We start from the raw sequence: 24213 nt of genomic DNA on the forward strand, positions 1-24213 counted from the left end.
CACGGTCAAGAGAGAGAGTTAGAACATTTAACGTAACACAAAGGGGGAAAGAGGATAGTTTGTCGGAAAAGTTGTTACCAAAACGTTATTTTTGCTGCAGTTGTCTTTTGATGGCATGTGTTGTGTTTTTGGCAGTCAGTCACACGAATTCAAAGTGCCCTTAGTTAAGATGGCTACCTGCGAAGTCATTTTCTTTCCTGGCGGCAGGGGGCGCCTAAGGTACCCTGAACACGATCTCATGCGGTGTGCTGCTGCTGAGGGAGAAAGTTTTGCAGAAGCTGGCTGTGCATCTCAGACAAAAGAAGTCATGTCTACAGATTTAGACCTGGAAGGTGAATGGTTTATCATCTTGTGCTTGCATGTCCTGCTTGTAGATGTAGTGCTCTCATTTACTAACCAATACTTTCATTTCATTTATCTCTCCTTGCTTTTATAAACAGTTGATGCTGAAAAGTTTTTTTGTTTTTTCTTTTAAACTTGAAAGCACATCTTGAATAATAAAAAAATGATTTTTTTCTTTCATCTGTAGATAGAAAGAGTACAAGACAAATTGTATTTATGGAACACGTATTTATCTTATATTAATCCTGTCTACTGATTTTAGAGAATATATATAGTGATGATTTAATCTTTGTAATCACCTGAATTAAAGTATAGATACAGTCAAAAACTTTGTCTGTGTCCCATTAGAGTGATTATCCCTCACTTCCTGTCCTGTACACCCCACAGGAAGTGATGGGAAATCTCTCTTAAAAAAAGGGAAATGCTCTCTTGCACAGTTGTCACCAGAACAAGCGTTCCCAAATGAACACTCTATTCCTGTTCTGACAACTCCTACGTGTTTTTTTTTTTTTTTTTTTTTTACATTTTCTCTGGTTTTAGTGACAGAGGTCACCTGCAAAAATCAAGAGAGACATAGAGGGGGATTTTCTAAGACTGGAGCAGCTGTGTATGGCAGCCAGTCAGGTTCTTTCCTTCATTTTCAAACTTTACCTGGACAATCTCAAGATAAAAGCTGATTGGTTACTACACACAGCTGCTCCAGATTCTGTCTGCTCCAGTTGTAGTAGATTTCCCCAATAGAGAGGGTGCACGTCGCTAATGGGACACAGACCACAAAAAACCCTAGCTTCACGCCTATGCGTTCTTTAGTACAGTTTGCAGAAATGCGCTACAGTCCGTTTAACATGGTTTCCCAAGGTACACGTTCACATCTATGCGTTTTTCAGCCGTTACGTTTTTGGAAATGGTCGAGACTTTTTTTTCCCTGCGATTTGCTTGTAAAAGATTTCAAAGGAATCGCACCAGAAACGTAAGTGTTGTGTTTGTGATGTGATTTTTGATGTGGTTTGCGATTTTAATTTTTCGGTTTAAAACACTGTTTATAGCTGGTTGCTAAAAAGGGGGTTGGGAAGCCGCATCCTTAACAACCAATGAGTCATCAGCTGTCAGAGGGATTCCCTGCTGACAGCTGAATGTAAAAGAAAAAAAAAAGCGTGGGGTCCCCCCCCTCCCTCCCCAGTCCATATCAGGCCCTTTGGGTCTAGTATGGATTCGGAGGCCACCCCCCCCCCCCCCTCCCATGGCATTTTTCTTTTTAAAATGGCGCGCGGTCCCCCCAAAATCCATACCAGGCCCTTATCCGAGCATGCAGCCCCCCTCCTGAACCATACCAGGCCACATGCCCTTAACAGGGGGGGGCCTCTGCTTCCCCCCAAAGCATCTTGCCCCCATGTTAATAGGCACAAGGGCCTCTTCCCGACAACCCTGGGCCGTGGTTGTCTGGGTCTTCAGCCCAGATCCTGGCCCCCCCCATTTGAATGGGTATCGAGTACATCGTACACCCCTACCCATTCACCCCAAAAAGCAGTGAAATGTGAAAAAAAAACAAGAGCCAGTTTTTGACAAGTCCTTTATTAAAAAAGAAGCCTGGGGACTTCTTCTTCCCGAGCTGTCTTCTACCTGCTAAAAACAAAAAAGGCCGCTCTTCTTCTAAGGCTGTCTTCCTCCATTGTGTTGTCGCCCACTGTCTGGCATCTCTTATATAGCCATGGGGCGTGGCCATCCAATGACATCACCCAGAGAGTCCGCCCCTTCTGATGACACGTGACATCACAAAGGGCAGGCTCTCTGGGTGACATCGGATGCATGCAAAAATGCATAAATAACAAGGGTTTAAAAATGCAAAACGTGCCTGAAAAACGCATCAAGAGCAGCCGCATAGATGTGAACCTAGACTAAAACCTGACCCTCTCTTTTTTTTATACAGAAGAAATAGAAAACACTTTGGGCTTTGGATATGCATTAAAGAAAATCTGTTTTGTCTTAAATATAGAAGGAGGTTGGCACCACTGTCCTGCTTCTGAATGCTTGTTGCCGATCTGTTATATTGAATCTGTGGCTGCCATAATTTCTGTGCAACTGACCAAGAACACATATGCTTACCAGGAAAGCCTGAAGACCTTATCTGCATCATTTTTCAGGATTAGTGGCTTAAAATGTTATTTAATAAAAAACAAAAATATTAAATTAAAATGATTATGCTACCAAGTTTTTTGTGTGTGCTAGAAATCGCCTCCAGCATTGCTCCTTTTTCTTCTTGCTGGAGGCCGCCATTTTGTTGAAGCCCAGAGCAGTCACTTCTTTACTGAGAGCTCGCCTTCTCAGTCTCAAAAACTGTCACTTTCTGTAATGAAAATATGTCCATTTCCAGCCTTGATTGTATGTCTTGGCTTAAGCCGGCCAAAGACGATTCAAATCTCGGACGGTTCAGCAGGGATCAGCTGATCCATCTATGAGCAGGCCAATTGTACCCAAGTTGATCCATTAGTCGACTTGGGTACAACCAGCAGGTCGAATTTCTAGCATGCAATTATTGCCAGAGGCTATAGCTGCTAGTAATAATTATTGTGTTCTCCCGGCAGGGATGTTTCCTGTGCCCCCGCTGGGAGAACACAAAAGCTCAGTGGGAGGTATTCAAGGGATTTTTCTTTCCAAGTAATCTATGGCCTGCCTTAGCTAGAGAGGACGTTTGACAAAAGCATACAGTGCAGAAGTTCATGAGCTGCCAATAAAGGAGAGAGAATCAGGAAGATAATACAACATCCTTGTCTTTTGTGTCTCCCTGACTCCTGCTTTTCTTTTTTCTCTCCCTAATCTATGTTCCCTCAGCTCAGTCTATATCATTCCTGTTGCTTTCTTCCCTCTTCAGCAACTGTAAATCTTAAAGCTGTCAGCTGATTGGCCTCTAGTGACTCTAATTTTAGGCACAGTGCCAAGAATAGAGAGAAACTGAGCATGTGCAGAGCAGGGAGAGAATGCATTACTGCTATCAGCCATAACCCTGTTATTTTATTTTCAGACGGCGATTGACTTTCTCATTAAAGTAGTCCGAACAGCGAATTAGCCGCTGGATCACTTTCAGAAGCAGCAGGAGGGGTCGACCATGTCTCTCGCAGGTGTTTCTTGGGCTTACTCTTTTTACAAGCGCGCTCAGGAAACGATCCGACAGTTTGCATGGCTGGCCATATAGATGATTAGAGACCTGACCGTCTCTATGATCTTGGAGGACCGGAGCAACGTCACAACATCACGTCCAGTCTAGGGAGGAAGTAAAAAATTTTTTTTAATCTTTTATTTTTAAAGGTACAGGAGAGATTAGGAGTAGATCTCTCTACAAAGAGTACTTCCCATCCCTTATCTCTTTTAATAGGAATGTTTACATTCCTTGTAATAGGAATAAAAGTGTTCCAAAAAAAATTAAAGGGGCAGTGTAAAAATAAAAAAACTTTAAAGCGCCCCCATCCCTCCGTGCTCCCGTGCAGAAGCGAATGCATACGTAAGTCATGCATGGATATGTAAATGGTGTTCGCACCAAACGTGAGGTATCGCCACAAAAGTTAAAGTGAGAGCAATAATTCTAGCACTAGACCTCCCCTGTAACTCTAAACAGGTAACCTGTAAACATTTTTAAAGCGGGATTCCGGCCAGCTAAAAAAATGTTTTAAAGTCAGCAGCTACAAACACTGTAGCTGCTGACTTTAACCACTTCCCGCCCGGCCTATAGCGGATTGACGTCCAGGAAGTGGTTCTGTTATCCTGACTGGGCGCCAATCAGCGGCTCTCCTGACGGGGGGGTCTGCACTGATTGTTTATCAGCGCAGCCCCCCCTCAGATGACCACACTGGACCACCAGGGATCGCCACTAGGACCACCAGGGAAGGGGCAACATGTGGATGGCCAGGTATGTACCCCATGGCCATCCACATGTGCCCAGTCAGTGCCCAATCTGTGCCAATCAGTGCCCACAAATGGGCACTGATTGGCATCATAATATTGCCTAGATGCCCAGCAATGCCACCCTTAGGAGCATCAGTGCCACCCATCAGTGTCCATCGGGGCCACCTACGAGTGCCCATCAGTGCCACCTACGAGTGCCCATCAATGCCGCTGCCTATGAGTGCCCATCAGTGTCGCATACCAGTGCCACCTCTCAGTGCCGCCTATCAGTGCCACCTCATCGGTGCCCATCAGTGCCGCCGTATCAGTGCCCATCAGTGCAGCCATATCAGTGCCCGTCATTGAAGAAGAAAACGTACTTATTTACAAAAATTTTTAACAGAAACAAAGAAAAACTTTTTTTTTTTTTCAATTTTTTCGGTCTTTTTTTATTTGTTGCGCAAAAAATAAAAACCGCAGAGGTGATCAGATACCACCAAAAGAAAGCTCTATTTGTGGGAACAAAATGATAAAAAAATTGTTTGGGTACAGTGTAGCATGACCACGCAATTGTCATTCAAATAGCAACAGCGCTGAAAGCTGAAAATTGGCCTGGGCGGGAAGGTGTCTAAGTGCCTGGTATTGAAGTGGTTAAATAAGTAGACTTACCTGTCCTGGGTGGCCGCGATGTTGGTCGTCCGAGGCCAACCCGTCCCTCGGCTTTCGGGTCCCGGCACCGCCATCCTAGGTAAGGGAAACAGGCAGTGGAGCCGTGCGTCTTCACTGCCAGTTTCCTCCTGCGCACGCGCGAGCGGCGCGTCGATGTGTGAATGGCCCCGTGGTGTTCTGGGAACACACACAGTTCCCAGAAGACAACGGGGCCGATCACCGAGGAGCAGGTCACGCCGCGGAATAGGAAGAGGCCAATTTAGGAAGACTGCCTAGCAACAAGGGTTTAGATAAGTATAAAAAAATTTTTTTTCCAAATGTTGTTTTTTACATTTCTTTAGGATTTTTGGTGGAATTTTTTTTTTCCTCCACTTTAAAGCCTTGCCTATTGAGATTGAAGTATCGTAGTTTGTCGCCATTCCACAAGCGCACGCAATTTTAAAGCGTGACATGTTGGGTATCTATTTACTTGGCATCATCTTTTATATTGTACCAAAAAATTTGGTTATATATTGTTTTTTTTGCATTAAATTAAAGTGTATTTTTTCCCCAAAAATTGCATTTGAATAACTGCTGCACAAATACAGTGTACATTAAAAAATTGTGATAATCGCCATTTTATTCCCCAGGGTCTTTGAAAAAAAAAAATATATAATGTTTGGGGGTTCTAAGTACGTTTCTGGCAAAAAAAAACTAATTTACACTTGTAAACAAAAAGTACCAGAAAAGGCTTGGTCAGCAGTTGGTTAAACAATATAGACAGTATGCAGTGCATACTAGCACATTATGGCATAAACCTGCAGGCAGCCCAGATAAAAAAAAAAAAAAAATGACAAGTTTAATACCGCTTTAAACTATTGAATCCAGGGGATTAGCATGATAGCCAGGCAACATGTAATTGCAGAATGGGAAGTCATTAATGGCAGGCTTTATATTTCCCAGTGGAAATGCTTTTATTGATAAGTGTTCAAATATAGTGGTGTCCCTGTTTGACAAACTATCTATTCATATATGCATGAGTAGGAGTATTCTGTTGGTAGAGATAGGTTGTTTGTGCTGATGCAAATGCAGGCTACCTTTTTTGGTCCCTGTCCGTTGCATAAAAATGGTGCGGAATAATTGGGATTTTAGTGAAAGGCTTAGTCCACCTTTCTATGTTTTATGTTACACCCATATTTAGGCTCCATTCACACCTAGGCGATTTGAATCGTGGGCGAAATCGCGTCAAAACGCAGGACGTGTTTGCAATGTCATTACTTCTTAATGGCACCCTAATCACGGCAAAATTGCACAAACAAAATCGCGGAACGCGTGTCGCCCAAAAGAAGTTTTCGGAACTTTTTTTGGGCGACGCGTCCCACGTTTTTGTTTGCGCGACTTTGCTGAGATTGAGGTGCCATTAAGAAGTAATGGCATCGCAAAAGTGACCCACGTTTTTCCGCAATTTGGAATCGTGGCGGATCCGCCAGCGATTCGAATTGCCTAGGTGTGTGAATGGAGCCTTAGGGCCCTTTCTTTCACATTGATACGTTTTTCCTGCTTTTTTTTACCTTGCAAGAAAAACTCAGGAAAAATGTTTCCCTTTAAATCCTTCCCATTGAAATGAATGGGAATTGCGGTAAAATCACAGTAAAAATGCACCCGCGATTTGCATTTTTGGTGTGTTTTTGAGTCACATGTCCATTTTTCACAGGTGCAGGTGGGCCAAAAATGCAGCAGAAATGCACAGAAAATGCTTTTTAAATAGCAAAATCGTGGCAAAAACGCATATGTGTTTTTACCACGATTTTGCTACAGAGCAGTGTGAAAGAGTACATTGTTTTAAAATGCACAGAGCACGGTGTGTATCTATTTTCTTTCTTTTAGCACACCAATGGAAATTGATGTGGATCCTTATTTCCACATAATAATAATAATAATAATAATAGTGGAATAGATGAACCTCACAAGAGTAACGGCTTGTCCCGGCAGATTAAGGGAATCTTAATTTCTGACATTTTATAATAGGTCCAACTGTTAGGCCCCTTTCACATGGACGGATAGAATTGTGCTTTTAGCTGCGGATTTTCTAGTTTTCTACCGCAGCTAAAAGCACACAAATGCTTTCCTATGGCCCCATTCACACACTGCGTTTAGCTGCGATTTAGTTACATGCAATTTGGTGTGGATAGAGAAAATAGAATTGACTGTGTTCAGGGCGCAGCTATCTGCACATAACTGCAGGTAATCGTAGTGTACTATTTCTCCTGCGGATAGCAGCAGCAACAAGGAAAGAAAAGCAACAGGAAGCACATCAGAAATGGCAAGAATGTTCCAAACGCAGCTAAACACAGCTGCATGTAAACGCAGGTAATCTCACTGTACAAATGCAGCTGATCGCAGTGCCTGGAGTCTTGAATTTCACAGAACATATTATATGCTTTTAACTGCGGCAGAACGGCCGTTCGTGTGAAAGGCGCCTTAAGGTGAGGGAGTCTTCATGTGGCGGCTACTCAGGATTTTATCTTTTCACTGAATATATTTTTACATGAAATATGGATTGTTTTTCCACGGAATATGGAGGATATTGACAGGAGGGTTTAAGAAGCACATATTTGGACTGTGATGCTTTTTGATTATTGGGTGAATGTTAACGCTATTGTTCTTAATAATTTTTAGGTATTGAATTGTTATGCTTTTTTCTCCAAGCGTCTTCCAGGACAGCCCATGAGACCTTGGGCTCCTCCTACCAGGACAGGAAACACGTCACCCCCACCAGATAAAAGGGCGGTCCTCCAGGCCCATGTCAGTTATTTGTGTTTCCTCCGGACGGGGGGTAACATGTTCATGGAACCTGCTCCCATAGGCCTTATAAGCAGGGGCTTTGTATGGCCTTTTTTCTGGGGCATATCACTTACCTCTTCCTCTGCCAGAAGCAGCACACCGCTGGGGAGGTTGGCTGTGTTGCTGTTCTCTGTCCTCAGTGCCTGGAGAGGGCCAGGACCGGTGTGAGGTCGTGCCCCTAGCGCAGTGCATTGCACTCTAGCTCAGCTGAGCTTCGGTTGTCCTTCCCTGCCGACAGCCTGGCTGATCTTTAGCAAGGAATGGAGGAAGCCGCAGCGTTCGAGGGGGCGGAGCTATTGCGCTCCAAGCTGGCCCACAGGAAGTGCCTGGAGAGGGTTACTTCCGGGGCATATGACATCATCATCGGGCGCCGGAGACGAGGTTCCAGTCTTCATAAACGGCGCGAACAGAGAACGCTGGCTGCTGGTGTTTCTTGGTGTTAAGCAGCCAGGCTGTGGATGACCAAGAGGGGCAGAATGGATCCTCCTGCAGTACCTGCACAGGCAGCGGATGCAGTTCCCAACACCAGCACCTCACAGGTAAGCCTGGGGTGTTCTGTCACCACCTTACTATCCCTGTGAGTGTTCCCTCCCCCCTCTGTAGTAGTGGGTGTAAGGGGACACATTTCCTCCCTCCTGCACGTGGTGTTACGGAGTGATTGCGTGGCTTTAATTACATTGTGGGGCATTTATTTTGTCTTGCAGACCAAGACTCAGGACAAGGCCCAAGCGCAGCCACTTAAAAGGAAATGTGCGGTTTGCGCAAACAAATTGAGCTCCTCATGGAGCAAGGCAGTTTGTCGCACCTGTATAGAAGGCCTAGTAAAGGATGACCCGGTTGCCTCTTGCCAGAAGATGTTTACTTCTGTTAGGGATGAGCTTGCGTCCACCTTCAGTTCCTTTAGAACGCTTATTGACAAGCTCCAGACTCCAGCAGAGAGTCCGTCTTCACTGAAGGCGTCAGTAAGCACTCCGCAGCAGGCAGAGAGTGAAGACTGAGGCTGAGGTCAGATCTACCCGTTCTCTGGAAGAATCAGGGTCAGATACAGAGCCCAGAGATAGAGAATCCACTCGAGGCTCAAGATTTAAGTTATCTGTGGAGGATGTAGATGACTTATTAAAGGCTATCTATACTACCCTTGAATTAAAAGAGGAAGAGGTTCAGTTATCCAAACATGATCTTATGTATAAAGGATTACATAAGAGAAAATCAAGAGTGTTTCCAGTTCATAGTTCTTTGGTTGACACTATTAAACTGGAATGGGATAATCCTGAGAGAAAACCATTCTTCTCCAGTAACCTAAAAAGGAGGTTTCCTTTTGATGAGGACACTGCGCAGCCATGGAATAAGAATCCCAAGTTAGACGCACCTCTTTCAAAGGTTTCAAAAAACTCGGACCTGGCGTTTGATGATATGGGTACGCTTAAGGATCCGATGGACAAGAGGAGGGATATCCTTCTCCACAGAGCCTGGGACTCAGCAGTTGGAAACCTGAAACCAGCTTTGGCTTCCACTTGTGTGGCCAGAAATCTGGAGGTTTGGTTGACTCAGATTCAGTCACATCTGTCAGCAGGTACCTCCAGAGAGCAAATTTTAAAGTCTTTTCCTCTCCTATTTCAGGCAGTGGGTTTTTTGGCAGATTCTTCCGCTGAGTCGGTAAGAATGTCAGCCAGGACTTCGGCTCTAGTGAACTCGGCCAGGAGAAGCCTTTGGCTTAAGACCTGGTCAGGGGACTCGGCCTCCAAGTTGCGCCTTTGTGGCCTTCCTTTAACTGGCGATCATTTATTTGGCCCAGGTCTACAGGAGGCACTGGAACGCACGGCTGATAAGAAAAAGGCGTTTCCAGAGAAAAAGAGAGTTCAGACAGCCAGAAAAAATTTTTTCGTGGCCAAAACAGGCAACAGAGTCCTAGAGAAAAGGACAGCAGGCCGAAAAAGCATTGGACTGGGCACAAAGGCAGAGGCAAAGGGGGAGTGCTATTTAACCCTCCTCAACAGCCCGCCAAGCCGCAGTGACTTGTGTTCCCGGTGGGAGGGAGATTGAGGGCCTTCATCCCACAGTGGGCAGCAGTCACTCTGAGCCCCTTCGTCCTGGACCTAGTGACCAACGGGTACAGGCTGGAGTTTGTTCACCAACCACCAGAACGTTTGTTGGTCACATTTCCTCCACAAGATCGGGAGAAAGCAAGGGCTCTGGGTCTCCAGATCGGAGACTTATTAGATCAAAAAGTCCTGATTCCTGTTCCTCGATCGGAGCGGGGCAAGGGATTCTATTCCCATGTATTTGTGGTCAGAAAGCCAGCAGGAAAGTTTCGACTTATCCTGAATCTCCGGACCTTAAACAAGTCCATCAGATACAAGCATTTCCGTATGGAGACGGTTTTTACAATCAAAAACCTACTATACCCAAACTGCTTTATGGCCACGTTGGACTTAAGGGATGCTTATCTTCACATCCCTATCCATCCAGCCTTCCAAAAGTTTTTGAGATTGGCAGTGAAGACGGGTATGGGGACCCGACATTTTCAATTTCAGGCCCTCCCCTTCGGTCTTTCCTCAGCCCCACGCATCTTTACGAAGGTGTTGGGGGAAGTGCTGGCTCCTCTAAGATTAAAGGCAATAACGGTTATCCCTTACTTAGACGACCTCCTGATAGTGGCAAAATCATACCAAAGGCTGTTGGAAGATCTCCAGGCTGTACAGGACTTCTTACAGTCCCTAGGCTGGCTAATAAACAAAGAAAAATCGTCCTTGATTCCGGCCCAGAAAGTAACTTATCTGGGTTACGATTTTTGCTCCGTGAACCAAAAAGTTTTTCTTCCTCAGGAGAAGATTACCAAAGTGTTCCAGACAATGTCTACATTGCAGACCAACCAGTCGGTCTCTCTGAGACAGGTGTCGAGGGCAGTGGGTCTTATGACCTCATGTTTTCCCGCAGTACCATGGGCGAGACTCCGTCAGCGTCCGTTACAAAGGTTTCTTTTAAGAAACTGGGACGGGGACGTAAGGTCCCTGGAGTCAAGGATCTGGCTTCCCGACAGGATAAAAAGAAGCCTGTGGTGGTGGAGAGCTGGTCAGCACCTAGCAGGAGGTCTCCCATGGTCCTTTCCCATTTCCCCAAGGATTACCACGGATGCGAGTTCCTGGGGATGGGGGGCCCACCTCAGCAATGCAGTAGCACAAGGAGAGTGGTCCCCAGAGGAGGCAAGGGCCTCATCCAATCAAAGAGAGCTGCTTGCAGTCCAGAGAGCCCTCCAGTCTTTTCAGATAGAGATCAGGGGTCACAACCTCCAAATCCTGTCAGACAATATAGCGACAGTCGCGTATATCAACAAGCAGGGAGGCACGAGAAGCCGGAGGCTTCAGTCCATTGCCCAGGAGATCCTTTCATGGGCAGAGGGGAATCTAGCCTCCATTTCTGCTGTACACCTGAAGGGGAAAAACAATTGCCTGGCAGATTATCTCAGCCGTCACAGGATAGACCGAGACAACTGGTCCCTTCATCCCGAAGTCTTTGCAGACCTCACCAAGAGATGGGGTTATCCGGTAGCGGATTTGTTCGCAAAACCGAAACAACCGCAAGACGGAGATATTCTTTTCCATGAACCCGGCAGACCAAGCCTTGGGGATCGATGCTCTGGCGAACCCGTGGCCTCCAGGCCTATGTTATGCCTTTCCGCCAATCAGGCTGATTCCAGAAGTCCTGCGGAAGTTTCGGCTGGAAGAGACAGATCTGATTCTAATTGCCCCGTTTTGGCCCAAGAGGCCATGGTTTTCCCTGCTACAGTCTCTGGTTTCAGAGCCTCCGTGGAGTCTTCCGAAAAGGGAAGACCTATTATTGCAGGGTCCAGTATCACACCCTCAGGTGGTTTCCTTAAACTTGACGGCCTGGTATCTGAAGAAAAGATACTGAGCGCCCAAGGGTTCTCTGACAAAGTAGTCAGGACTCTAGTTAATTGCAGGAAGCCAGTTACTAGAGCCATATATTCCAAAGTTTGGAAAAGGTTTAACTCACGGTTATCTGAAAATGATAGATTAACTCATGATATTCCGTCTATTTTGGAATTTTTCCAAGAGGGTGTCGACAAAGGTCTTTCTGTTAGTACCCTAAAGGTACAGGCGGCAGCTATTAGTGTGTTTCTCCAGTTTTCTCTCCTGGAAAATCCCACTATAGCCAGATTTTTCAAATCTATCTCTAGGGCCAGACCAGTAGTAGTGAGAAGTTGTCCAACGTGGGATCTGTCCCTAGTACTTCAAACTCTGGTAGAATTTCCGTTTGAACCTCTGGAAAGTATGTCAGTTAAATTACTTACATTAAAAACTGTGTTGCTTATAGCTGTTACCTCAGCTCGTAGGGTAAGTGAGTTGCAGGCCCTATCAGTTAGGGAGCCCTTCCTCACGATTTTTGAGGATCGAGTTGTGTTACGAACCGATCCAGGTTTTTTGCCCAAGGTGGCAAGTACATTCCACCGATCTCAAAACATTGTATTGCCAACCTTTTGTAGTTCGCCACAGGGCGACTTAGAAAGAAAATTTAGTTTTCTAGATGTAAGAAGGATTCTCTTGGTCTATCTTGAGGTCACGAAGACCTTTAGGAAAACTGATGCCTTGTTTGTCCTCTTTTCTGGAGTTCACAAGGGGAATAGTGCATCTAAAGCCACATTGACTAGATGGATAAAGCAAGCCATCTTGGAAGCTTACAAAATTAGGGAGGTCCCTACACCTTTTGTTACTGCGCACTCAACTAGAGCCTTGTCTACGTCTTGGGCTGAGAGGGCTGGTGCCTCACCGGAACAAATTTGCAGGGCTGCCACTTGGTCCAGTTACTCGACCTTCATTAAACATTATCGCCTGGATCTCCTATCAGCTCAGGAGCAGGCGTTTGGTCGTAAGGTCCTTCAGGCAGTTGTCCCTCCCTAGACTGGTAAGTTCTGGCTCATCGTCTCATGGGCTGTCCTGGAAGACGCTTGGAGAAAAGCTGAGTTAGACTTACCGGTAACTCCTTTTCTGAGAGTCTTCCAGGACAGCCGGATTCCCACCCGGTATTGTCTGAAGTTATGTGTATTATGCATATGTTTTGCAGGGTCCTACGGTTCTTGAGAATACTGACATGGGCCTGGAGGACCGCCCTTTTATCTGGTGGGGGTGACGTGTTTCCTGTCCTGGTAGGAGGAGCCCAAGGTCTCATGGGCTGTCCTGGAAGACTCTCAGAAAAGGAGTTACCGGTAAGTCTAACTCAGCTTTTTTTATACATTTATATTATTTTAATTTTGTAAGTTGTATTTTATTTAAGTCACATTCATAATTCAGAGCACGGTATAATATTTTGCATGTTATTAAAGGTGATTCATCATTGGGATACTGCAGCTTTCAAATATTTTGAATATTCCCAGAAAAAAAATTTGGTGAGCGCAAAAGTTTTAAGTTGCGGTAAGCTCATTAAAATACATAATTTTTTTCTTGCTTATGCGTGAAAAACGCATTTACCTGCATCTGGTGTAAATGAACCTTTAATCGCAGGGTGCTTCTCCTAGGCAGGCAGGATAGCTCAGGAGGGTTCGGACTAGAATGTGAACATGACTGAGCTCATCCCTACTCACCACAACTTACCTGTGTGGCTGCTGTAAATAGCTCTCCCTTTCTTCTGCCAGTTAAAGTGGAGGGCCACCCTGAAAAAAAAATTTCACCAAAAATCCTAAAAAAAAATTAAAAAAAAAACATTTGAAAAAAAAAAACATTTAAACTTACCTGAACCCTTGTTGCTAGGCAGTCTTCCTAATTTCCCTATTCCTATTCCGCGGCGTGTTCTGCTCCTAGCTGAGTGGCCCCGTTGCCTTCTGGGAACTGTGTGTTCCCAGAAAACCACGGGGCCATTCACACTTGCCATTCCTAGTAGCGTGCGCAGTAGGAAACTGGCAGTGAAGCCGCAAGGCTCCACTGCCTGTTTCCCTTACTTAGGATGGCGGTGTCGAGAGCCGAGGGACGGGTTGGCCTCGGGCGGCCGACATTGCGGGCACCCAGGACAGGTAAGTACTTATGTAAAGTCAGCAGCTACAGAGTTTGTAGCTGCTGACTTAAAAATTTTTTTTTAGGGACAGAATCCTGCTTTAAACAGCTGCTGGGTTGCTCTATAGTTCTCGAGGGAGCTATAAGTATACCCTGCCAAGGTCATATTCCCTCTGACGTGCTCGGTGTTATTTTTTGGTTTGGACTGTGGGCAACGTACAGTAGGCATCTTTTCTGACATGGAACATGGGGGGAATTACGGTACTCCTCTGTTCTGGAGTTATTAGAAAAGGGTTCTGCAGCCCCATGTGCAGACTGTGGTTCTCTTTTCAGAGATTTATTGGAGGGTTTGCCTACAAAACCCTTTATTCCCTCCTTTGGCTACTGATATACAGGTGTTCTCCCCATACTCAGATTCCTTTGCTGCTCTCATGGAACTTATGTCTCATTGCCAACATTGAACAATTAGGTGCAGGCCTGAGGCCTCCCTAGGAAGCACTCCTGCTTCTGCTGCCTCTGATTTTGCAGATGCATACTCTACTCTACCCAGGGCTTTTTTTCTCAGACAATAGGTGCAGGAACTCCCCCTTTCTGAGTCACCCCTTATCTCAGCCTCTACCCACCTCCGAGCACCCTCTACCTACCTCCCATTACTGCCCTTTTAGAGAATACAGAACCAAGTATCATTTTGTGGCGACAAGTAATTTGTATGATATTTGTTAATGATAACAAGAAAAGCAGTAAAATAGATCCCCTGTAGCCAAAAACAATAAAGCCTCCTCTAGCAACAATAGATCCCCCCATTAACAACGGGCCACCCGAAACAAAATCCCCCCGCAGCAACAGCAGATCTCCTCACAGCCAGCATCAACAGACTCTCCAGCAGCCAACAACAAAAGTCCCCTTCCTCAACAGTAGATCTCTCCCAGCCATAATTGACCCCTCAGCGATATAAGACCCACCCCCAGCAACAATTGGTCCCCCATCAGTAAGAATAGACCCCCCTGCAAAAATAGATCCCCTCCAGGTAGAATAGATCCCTCTGCAGCACACCCCAGCACCCCTTACTATTACATACAGTCAGTGCTGGAGGTGTCGGAACTGTGTTCCGGCTGAAAAAAAAGCCCTGACTCTACCTACTTTGGTAGAGAGGACAAACCTTCCTCCTGTAATCCCCTTCAGGAAAAGGAGGCGGTAGAAGCTTTGATTAGATCAGTGCAAAAGAACCCTAAGAGATTGTTCTTCCATTTCCATGGAGGTGCCAGTTGCCTTTGGCAAACTCAGGCATAAGCTTTCTACAAATGTTTTTCTTATTACTGCATTTTTGATGATTTTATCTGAGTGAAATATATTCATGCATTCAGCAGTGATTGACAGCATAGTATTTCCTCCCTCTTCTCCGTTTCTTATCATCTATTTAAATATATGGGCTCTCTGCACAGCCAGCGATTACCTGTGGTGAACACTGCTGGACACGCTTCATATACGCACACAGTGCGGTTTGGCCCCGCCCCCCCCCCTTCCTCCTCACAGCATTTGATTAATAACAGCATAAGCCAGTAGCTACTAGCACCCTCCTGTGCCCTGTGTTTGTGCAATTCTCTCCCATTTGATTGTTCCTGCATACTTCTGGAGCCAAATACTACTTGGCAGAGCCAGTGGCATGACACCAATGATCTTTCTTTTTACCTGTAATTGTGGTGATCTAACCAGCACTGTAAGAGGGGCTTTCTTCCCACTTACCCCCAATATAAGGGGCATTTTTAGCTCTGACCTCCGATGAATTGGTTATTTAACTGATTGTAAAAGTTCGTTTTTTTTTTGTTTGTTTTTTTTCTTTTAAATAAAATTTTAAAAAATAAAATAATTTACTGACAGCGCAATATATTATTATTAAATAATAATAAATAATCCTTGACTCTGACCTCTCCTTCAGCCCCCATATCCAATCACTGGCTAAATCCTGCCGCCTTAACCTCCGCAACATCTCCAGAATTCGACCCTTCCTGACTAATGACACCACAAAGCAACTTATTCACTACTTGATTAATTCCCGCCTCGACTACTGCAACTCTCTCCTTAATGGCCTACCCTTAAGCAGGCTATCCCCCCTTCAGTCTATTATGAATGCTGCTGCTGCTAGGCTAATACACCTCACTAATCGATCCGTGACTGCTGCTCCTCTCTGCCAATCCCTTCACTGGCTTCCCCTACCCCACCGTGTAAAATTCAAAATGCTAACCATAACATACAAGGCCATTCACAACATCGCCCCCATCTACATCACCAACCTCATCTGCAGATATCGCCCAAATCGCCCCCTCCGCTCCTCCCAGGACCTCCTGCTCTCTAGCTCCCTTGTTACCTCCTCCCATGCTCGCCTTCAGGACTTCTCCAGAGTCTCTCCCATCCTCTGGAATTCCCTGCCCCAGTATGTCCGATCAGCCCCTACCCTGTCCACCTTTAGGAGATCCCTGAAAACTCATTTATTCAGGGAAGCCTATCCCACACCCACCTTAGAACTGTACCCGAGCCACCCCCATCAAATCATTCTTTGCAGTTATTACCTTTTGTACCACCATCCCCTCCCTTTAGAATGTAAGCTATACGAGCATGGCCTTCCTGTACCTTTCGTATTAAACTGTACTGTAATTGTGTTGTCCCCCTTATACATTGTAAAGCGTTGCGTAAACTGTTGGTGCTATATAAATCTTGTATAATAATAATAATATAATAGATGAACAGATGTACAGGGATATGGACAATTGTAGACACACACTCACACTTACTCAGGTTGAACTGGATGGACTGGTGTCTTTATTGAACCTTACTAACTATGTAACAAACACATTATACTTACCTGCTTTGTGCAAGGGTTTTGCACAGAGTGAACCCGATCCTCTTTTCCGGGGTCCCCCAGCGGCACTCCTGGCCTCTTCTCTTCGAGTGCCCCCACAGAGAGCCGCTTTCCATGGGGGGCACTTGTGCGGGCGCGCTCCCGAGTACTGCTGCTGTGTTCATTGACAGACAGCAGGACTCGGCCCCCGCCTCCCGTGTAACTGGATTTGATTGACAGCAGCGGGAGCCATTGGCTTCTGCTGCTACCAATCTATGCAATGAGAACCCGAGATAGCGGCTGGAGCGTCTATATTTTCGCTGTCCCTGGAAATATCGGGTTCAGGTAAGAAAACGGGGGGCCCTGGGGGGCAGCTGCAACACTGAATGTTTTTCACCTTAATGCATCGAAATCATTAAGGTGAAAAACCTTGAGACTTTACAACTTCTTTAACCACTTCAGCCCCGGAAGATTTGGCTGCTGAATGACCAGGCCATTTTTCGCGATTCAGCACTGCGTCACTTTAACTGACAATTGCACAGTTGTGCGACGTTGCACCCAAACAAAATTGATGTCCTTTTTTTCCCACAAATAGAGCTTTCTTTTAGTGGTATTTGATCACCTCTGCGGTTTTTATTTTTTGCGCTATAAACAAAAAAAGAGCGACAATTTTGAAAAAACACAATATTTTGTACTTTTTGCTATAATAAATATCCCCATTTTAAAAAAAAAATAAGCAAATTTTTTCTCAATTTAGGCCGATTATGTATTCTTCTACATAGTTTTGGTAAAAAATACAGCGATTTATACAGCAATCAGTGCTATAAAAATGCACTGATTACTGTAAAAATGTCACTGGCAGAGAAGGGGTTAACACTAGGGGGCGATCAAGGGGTTAAGTGTGTTTCCTGTGTGTGTTTCTAAATGTAGGGGGGGGGGGGACTGACCTAGAGGAAATGACAGATCGTTATTCCTAGCTATTAGGAACTCACGATCTGTCACTCCTCACAGAACAGGGATTTGTGTGTTCTGCCTCTCGTGCCCATGATCGCTCGTGGCCAGCGGTCATCGCGACTGTTAGCCACAAGCATCAGCACCCCCGCAGTGCAGCGGGCACGTGCTCGCGCCTGCTATCCTGACCCCGCGAGCCGATGTATAGCTGCGACGACTCGCGGGATCGTGCCAACCTGCTGCAGTAAAATGACGGTGGCTGGTCAGCAAGCGGTTAAGGGCACCCCAAGATCTGAACATTTTTTCAAGGGTTCCTTACAGAGTAGAAAGTTTGAGAAAGGCTGCTCTATATGCTGCATTCAGCAGCATTATAATGTTAGCCACCAGCATAATTTTACTCCCTACAATCATCAATGGAATTATTAAATGCCTGTTCACCACTTTCATTATGATATAGAAGCTATCATTGTGTGCATTCTCCAAAGGGCACAAATAAAATTGCCTAAGTATTCTCAAGCTGCACACAATAGTTGCAGTGCAGGCATCAGGTGGGCGCCCGGCTGTGGCTTCACAGCCGGGCACCCACTGCGCATGCGCGAGCCGTGCGCCGTCACTGGCCACGCAATCATCTGGGACCGGTCACGTGTCCCAGATGATTGACAAGAGGGAGGGTGGAGAGGCGATCTCCCTTCCTGCGCCGAGGGAAGTGACGTCAGGAGCCAAGGCACCAAAGGAGGCAGACTACGAGGGACCCCCTAGCAACAGGCATTTAAAGGTGAGTAAAAAAAAAAATCTCCAAATGTTTTTTTTTTTATTTTTTTTTTTAAACACATTACAATTTTTTTGGGGTGGAACTCCGCTTTAAGAACAAGCAGGCAGTCCCTAACAGGTTCGTAGGGACCCCGGGCACATGGATCTCCCTGCTGACAAAGTGAAAGAGAAGTGCGTAAACATTTCTCTTATGGCAGAGCCAGTAAGAGGAAGATCTTTTCCATCTTCCTGCCAGCACACAGAGCGGCAATGCTAATGTGCCTGTGGTTATTAGGGCGTGCCCAGGCACATCTGGCACACCATGTGCATACACCTATGGCAGGCACTGTATAGTCACATCGTTAAAGAAGAATTCTAGATATGACATTTTGTACATAGTTACATTGGTCCAGCTTGGACCAATGTAACTATGCATATACCATATTTGTGGGATCCTTCTAGAGGCTGGAATCACTGTGGTGGATAGCGCTACTACAGTGATTTCCACTAGATACCCGGTCCCGTGCCAGGCGATTTCCCTGCTGCATTGTGAACACAGGAGGTTGACCAAGTAGGTACATTCACCATTCAGAGATCACTTTGCAATTCCTCAATGGATGCAAAGCATTCTCTAATTGGACGATGTAGAGAATGTGACATCACTGCATCTTCACTTCATTTAATCAGAGAATGCTTTGCATTCATTGCAAAAATGTAAAGTGATCTCTGAATGGTATCCGTACTGAGCAGCCAAACTCCTGTGTTCACAATGCAGCAGGGAGATTTAGGGTCTGCTATGTTTAATGCATTTGCATTGAGTCATGGTGCTTTGCATGGATTTATTATTGCTTTATAATAATAACTAGAAAAGCTACAATTTCTGGACTACTGTATGTTCTTGTCTCCACCTACAGTAGTCTACAACCGGAGTTGGCGGAGTAACTGGGTGGAGTGACTTGAGTAACTGTTGTGTGGTTGGAGTGGCTGGAGTAACTGTGAAAAGTGTTTAAAAAGCTTAATATTTTAAAAAGAAAAAATAGTAGTAAAAACGTAAAGAAGTCCCATCATTATCTGAAAGAGCTGAACATTTTTTTTTTTTTGTAATGATTTTTTTTTCAAAAACGATTAAAAATGTTTTTTTTTTTAAATCATTATTTTTTTTCATGGGGTGGTCATAATGTTTTGGCTGATAATGGGGGGGGGGGTCATAATGCTTTGGCTGATCATGGGGGGTCATAATGTTTTGGCTGATCATGGGGTTGTCCGCTTTTGTCACCTCCCACTCTAGTTTTGATAGTTTCATTCCTATGGGACCAATTTCGCCTCAAAAACGTTGATATTTCGTGAACCATTTGGCGAAACTTTCCACAAAGTAATAGCACACCAATCGGGAACAATCCACACGTTTCAGTATATTACTGTCTATGTAGTGAAAAGCTGTGGGAGGAGTTAGGGTGGTAAATTTGGCTATAATAATAATAATATGTATGTGAGATAACAGTAAGTGGTCTTGCTATGCAAGGACACTTAATTACATATTCCCAGAGGTGAGGTACCTCTCTTTTGCTTTGATTTCTCAATGCAAGCACTGCCACCTAAAGGTGTACTCTAATATTGCGACTTCTATTTCAAGTGTACTAGCAATGCAAATATGCTACTATATCATTCTTTTGTCTAGTTTTAATATGTTTACAAAATGTAAACGGCAGTGTTTTGTTTTTTTTTGTTTTTTTTTTTGGGGGGGGGGGGGGGACCAATTAAACAGAAGCAAGAATTAAAGAATAAACAACTGGCAAACAAACCTATAAAGTGGCTGTAAAGGTTGAAGGTTTTTTACCTTCATGCATTTTATGCATGAAGGTTAAAAAACCTCTTGTGTACTGCTCCCCCCACAGCACCCCCTAATACTCACCTGTGCCCCTTCTCGATCCAGCGATGTGCACGAGAGACTCGGCTGTCCTGGTACTCCCTCTCGTCATTGGCTGAGACAGCAGCAGGCGCCATTGGCTCCCACTGCTGTCGATAATAGCCAGTGTGCCCGTGAGGAGAGAGCAGGGGGCAGGGCGGAGCCACAGCTCCATGTGTCTTATGGACGCATAGAGCTGGGCTCGGGAGCGAGCACGCACCAGTGCCCCCGTTAGCCAGGAGCGCCGGCGGGGGACCCGAGAAGAGGAGAATTGGGGCTCCACTGCACAGAGCAGGTAAGTATGACATGTTTGTTATTGTTTGAAAAAAAATTTACGAACCCTTAATGTCACTTTAATACTCAGATGAAATACATATTAACTTCATCAATACAGGGCACTTTCACCCCCTTCCTGGCCATGCCAATTTTCACCTTTCAGTGCTGTCACACTTTGAATGACAATTGCGCGGTCATGCAACACTGTACCCAAATTAAGTTTTTATAATTTTTTTCCCACAAATAGAGCTTTCTTTTGGTGGTATTTGATCACCACTGGGGTTTATTTTTTACTAAACAAATGAAAAAAGACTGAAAATGTTTTTCCTGTTATAACATTTTGTAAATGAGCCTGTTTTCTCCTTCACAGACGGGCACTGATGAGCAGCTATGATGGGCAGCACTGATGGGTAGCACTGATGAGGAGACACTGACAGGCATTAATGATGGGCACTGGTTGACATCCCTGATGGGCAATGATTGGCATCACAGGTGGGCAATAGTGGCATCGCTGATGGGGCTGCACTGATAATCACTGTACTGATTATCAGTGCAGACACCATGCCCCCCCCCCCCCCCCCCCCCCCCCCCATCAGGAGAGCTGCTTATCGGCTCTCCCCTACTCGCGCCCTGTTAGTGGACACAGCTGATCACATGTAAAGAGCCCACATCATCGGCTCTTTACCGTGATCTGAGATGTGGTGTGTCCGAGCGACACACTGAACTACCGATCGCCGCACGCATGAGTGGCTTGTTCTGCTGGACGTCATATGATGTCCAGTCAGGATAATGGAACCCCCGCCCGGCTGTCATTTTGCTTTATGCCGGGCGGATATGGTTAAGGTAACTGTTTTACCTACCAAAGGATTTGTATTTCTGTCCATTTGGTTCTGAGAGTTTTGTTCCAGCATAACCAGGTGGAAAACACCATTTCCAGTTAAGGAATATAATGGTGTTTTCTCTCCACCCCAGACCTCTATTTGAAAGGTAAAATATCAGCTACAGATTGAAAAGGTCATCTCTCTGCTCAGTTTTCTCTCTCTTCCTGTCAGCATGTCCCTTGTAAACACCTTTGCATGCAGCACATCTGTTTGGCTCATAGTCATTAAGCCTCCTACTTCCATTTCAAAGGACTGCTGTGTAGAGAATTGCAGGAGACTGATGTGATGTTGAAGTGATTATAAAGCCAGGAGATTTTTTTTATCTTAAAGCATTCTTTGGGTTAAAGCGTTTGTTAACCCCCCCAACAAAAAAAATGGATTCTGCTCCTTTAAAACATGTTATATGACACAGTAATTGTGCTGTGTCATTTGGCCCCTGTAAGACCTAAAAAACCTGGCTGATGCTGCCAGTTTCCTCCCACCCCTATGTAAACTGACCACGGTGTATCATGGCTGCTGACCACGTGGTCAGTTTACATGCCTCAGTCATCCGCAGCCCTGCTCTCTGTCTCCTCTCTGCTCCTGTGTCCTCCTCCCCTCCCTGCCTGTCAGCTTGTGACAGTAAAGCCCCGCTCCTGCTTGCATAACTGTAACATGTATGCACCATCAGCACTGTCTCCTATTGTAGTGTGTCCCCCCCGTGTGTGATTTAAAAAAAAAATACTGTAAATACCTCATTTAAGAGCGGTGATCTGTGATCACATGACCGACTGGGTCTCTCCTCCCCTCCCGACTGACGTCGGTGGGGGAATCTCAGCTCCTCCCACTGCATCTGTCAGAGGAGGAAAGGAGAGAGCCGGTCGGTCATGTGGCCGTGGATATTGGGTCTGAAATTAGGTATTTACAGCATTTGTTTTTATAAATCACACACGGGGGGGGCACTACAATGAGAGACAGCGCTGATGGTGCATACATGTTAGAGTGGCTTAACAACTACTTTAAGATATAAAGCCTTCTGTGTGCAGCAGCCCCCCTAAAACTTTCCTGAGCCCTATCTCTATCCAGCAATGTACACGAGTCCTTCAGCCATCCAGGACTCTCCCTTCTGATTGGCTGAGACACAGCAGCTGCTCCATTGGCTCCCACTGCTGTCAATAAAACTCAGTTAGCCAAACAGGAGAGAGAGGGGGCAGGCCGGGCTGCAGCTCCCTGTCTGAATGGATACATGGAGCTGCAGCTCGGCTCGGGTGCCCCCATAGCAATCTGCTTGCTGTGGAGACACTCAACAGGAGGAAGGGGCCAGGAGCTCCTGCCAGGGACCCGAGAGGAGGAGGACCCAGGCTGCTCTGTGCGAAAAAAAAGGTCACCAGATAACAAATTCCCATGCAGGGGATATGGGCATGGAGCACAAGATAGAAGTTCACGCAAAGATACAAAATAAAACATTTTATAAAGATATCAATTATAGACTAACACTGACCCTCAAGCTGGGGCCGGGGGTACGTGCGTTATGCCCGAGCCTATAGGCCCAGGGGCTAAGGTAGGTAAGGGGGAGCGGAGCTGTCTGCAATAATGGGGGGAAAAAGGAAAAAATTAAAAAAAAGGGATGGGGGGGGACACAAAGAGAACAGAGCAGCGGGCAAGAGGCCCAGAGACGGAACGAGTAAGAGGAGGGGGGGGTGCAAAGAGGAAGTGGGAAAAGAAAGGTCCCCCAGGCTGAGGATGGGGTCAAGTTAGTTTGAGAGTCCTAGACTGGTCGGGTGCAAAGTGGGGAATGCATAGGACCACCACAGGGCCTACACCTTAAGGAATTTGGCATGGGAGTCGTGGAGGATACTGGACGTTCTTTCATGAATCATGAAAAAGGAGAATATGGGACTTTAAATGAGGACAGGGTAATGCCTCCATCCCGGGTTCAGAAAAATAAACTGGGACTTTGAATGAGGCCGTTGACAGGATGGAGTTGAAATAAAAGGTAAATTTATTGCATAGGCATCAAAAAATACATAACACAATATGTGCAAAGAAGGTTGCATGCGCATTCACGTTAAACAAAACCTGCATAAATATATGCTAATACAGCAGATAACATGACATCTGAGCAACAAATCAGAATTGACATATATCATAAAGGGAGTACATATACAACACTGGGAGGTACATGCTAGCATGGTGTAAAAGGTACGTATAAAAGTATGATTTCCTAAAAACATTGATCCGGATGAAATCCTATTAAAACAAAAGTAGCTGCATCCATATTGCCCGACGCGTTTCTGTGAATAACACTTCTTCAGGGGCAGATGCAGTGGGGTATCTGTAAATAACAAAATGTGAAAACGTCAACCAATGGGCTAAGAGCAACCAGAAAGGACAACGAGTCGATTTCTGGATACTTACACTATGTACCTAGCTAAGGTGTATCGTAGGGTAGGCACCGGGCTAAAACGATTTGTTCTCCCCCGGAGCTGAGGCGGCCAGAAACCCAACGCAGGACAGGCATACATAGGCATCATCCCCAGAACACAGACCATCACCTCCAACAAAAAAGCGAAACCCAACACAAAGTCATCATGGATGTGTATCTGAAATGGATGAAAAAGTCCATTGAGATAAGCCAATGTAGTTGGCAAAAAGAGTAAAGTATTACCAAAAAGAGGAACCATTAAATGTTACCTTAATGTGCTTGGGACAAAAGCTTCCTAAAGCCATGGCGTCTGCACGTGTGCGGGAGTGAAGGCTGCGTCTGAGGGAGAAAGACAGGCGCCTAAAAAAGCATGCCGCCCGCGTCGGCAGTGACCGCCAACGTCACGTAGGAGCCGACAACGCGTGAGGCGGGACTACAACCTGGGCGATGGGGACCCGCCCATGACTGACGTCACCACGTCCAGCTGGGTCGGA

General features: G+C 45.6%; 1 protein-coding gene across 1 annotated transcript in view; it reads left to right on the plus strand.

Moving 5' to 3' along the window:
* Positions 1-201: 201 nt before the first annotated feature.
* Positions 202-24213, plus strand: part of LOC141127342 (ATP-dependent 6-phosphofructokinase, muscle type) — a 225782-nt gene continuing 201770 nt past the window's right edge. The window contains exon 1 of the mRNA XM_073613677.1: positions 202-332. Coding sequence (XP_073469778.1) covers positions 239-332 — 94 coding nt within the window. The 5' untranslated portion in view covers positions 202-238. The remainder of the gene's footprint in view (positions 333-24213) is intronic.

Source organism: Aquarana catesbeiana, linkage group LG02, assembly GCF_042186555.1.
Source record: "Aquarana catesbeiana isolate 2022-GZ linkage group LG02, ASM4218655v1, whole genome shotgun sequence".
NCBI lineage: Eukaryota > Metazoa > Chordata > Amphibia > Anura > Ranidae > Aquarana > Aquarana catesbeiana.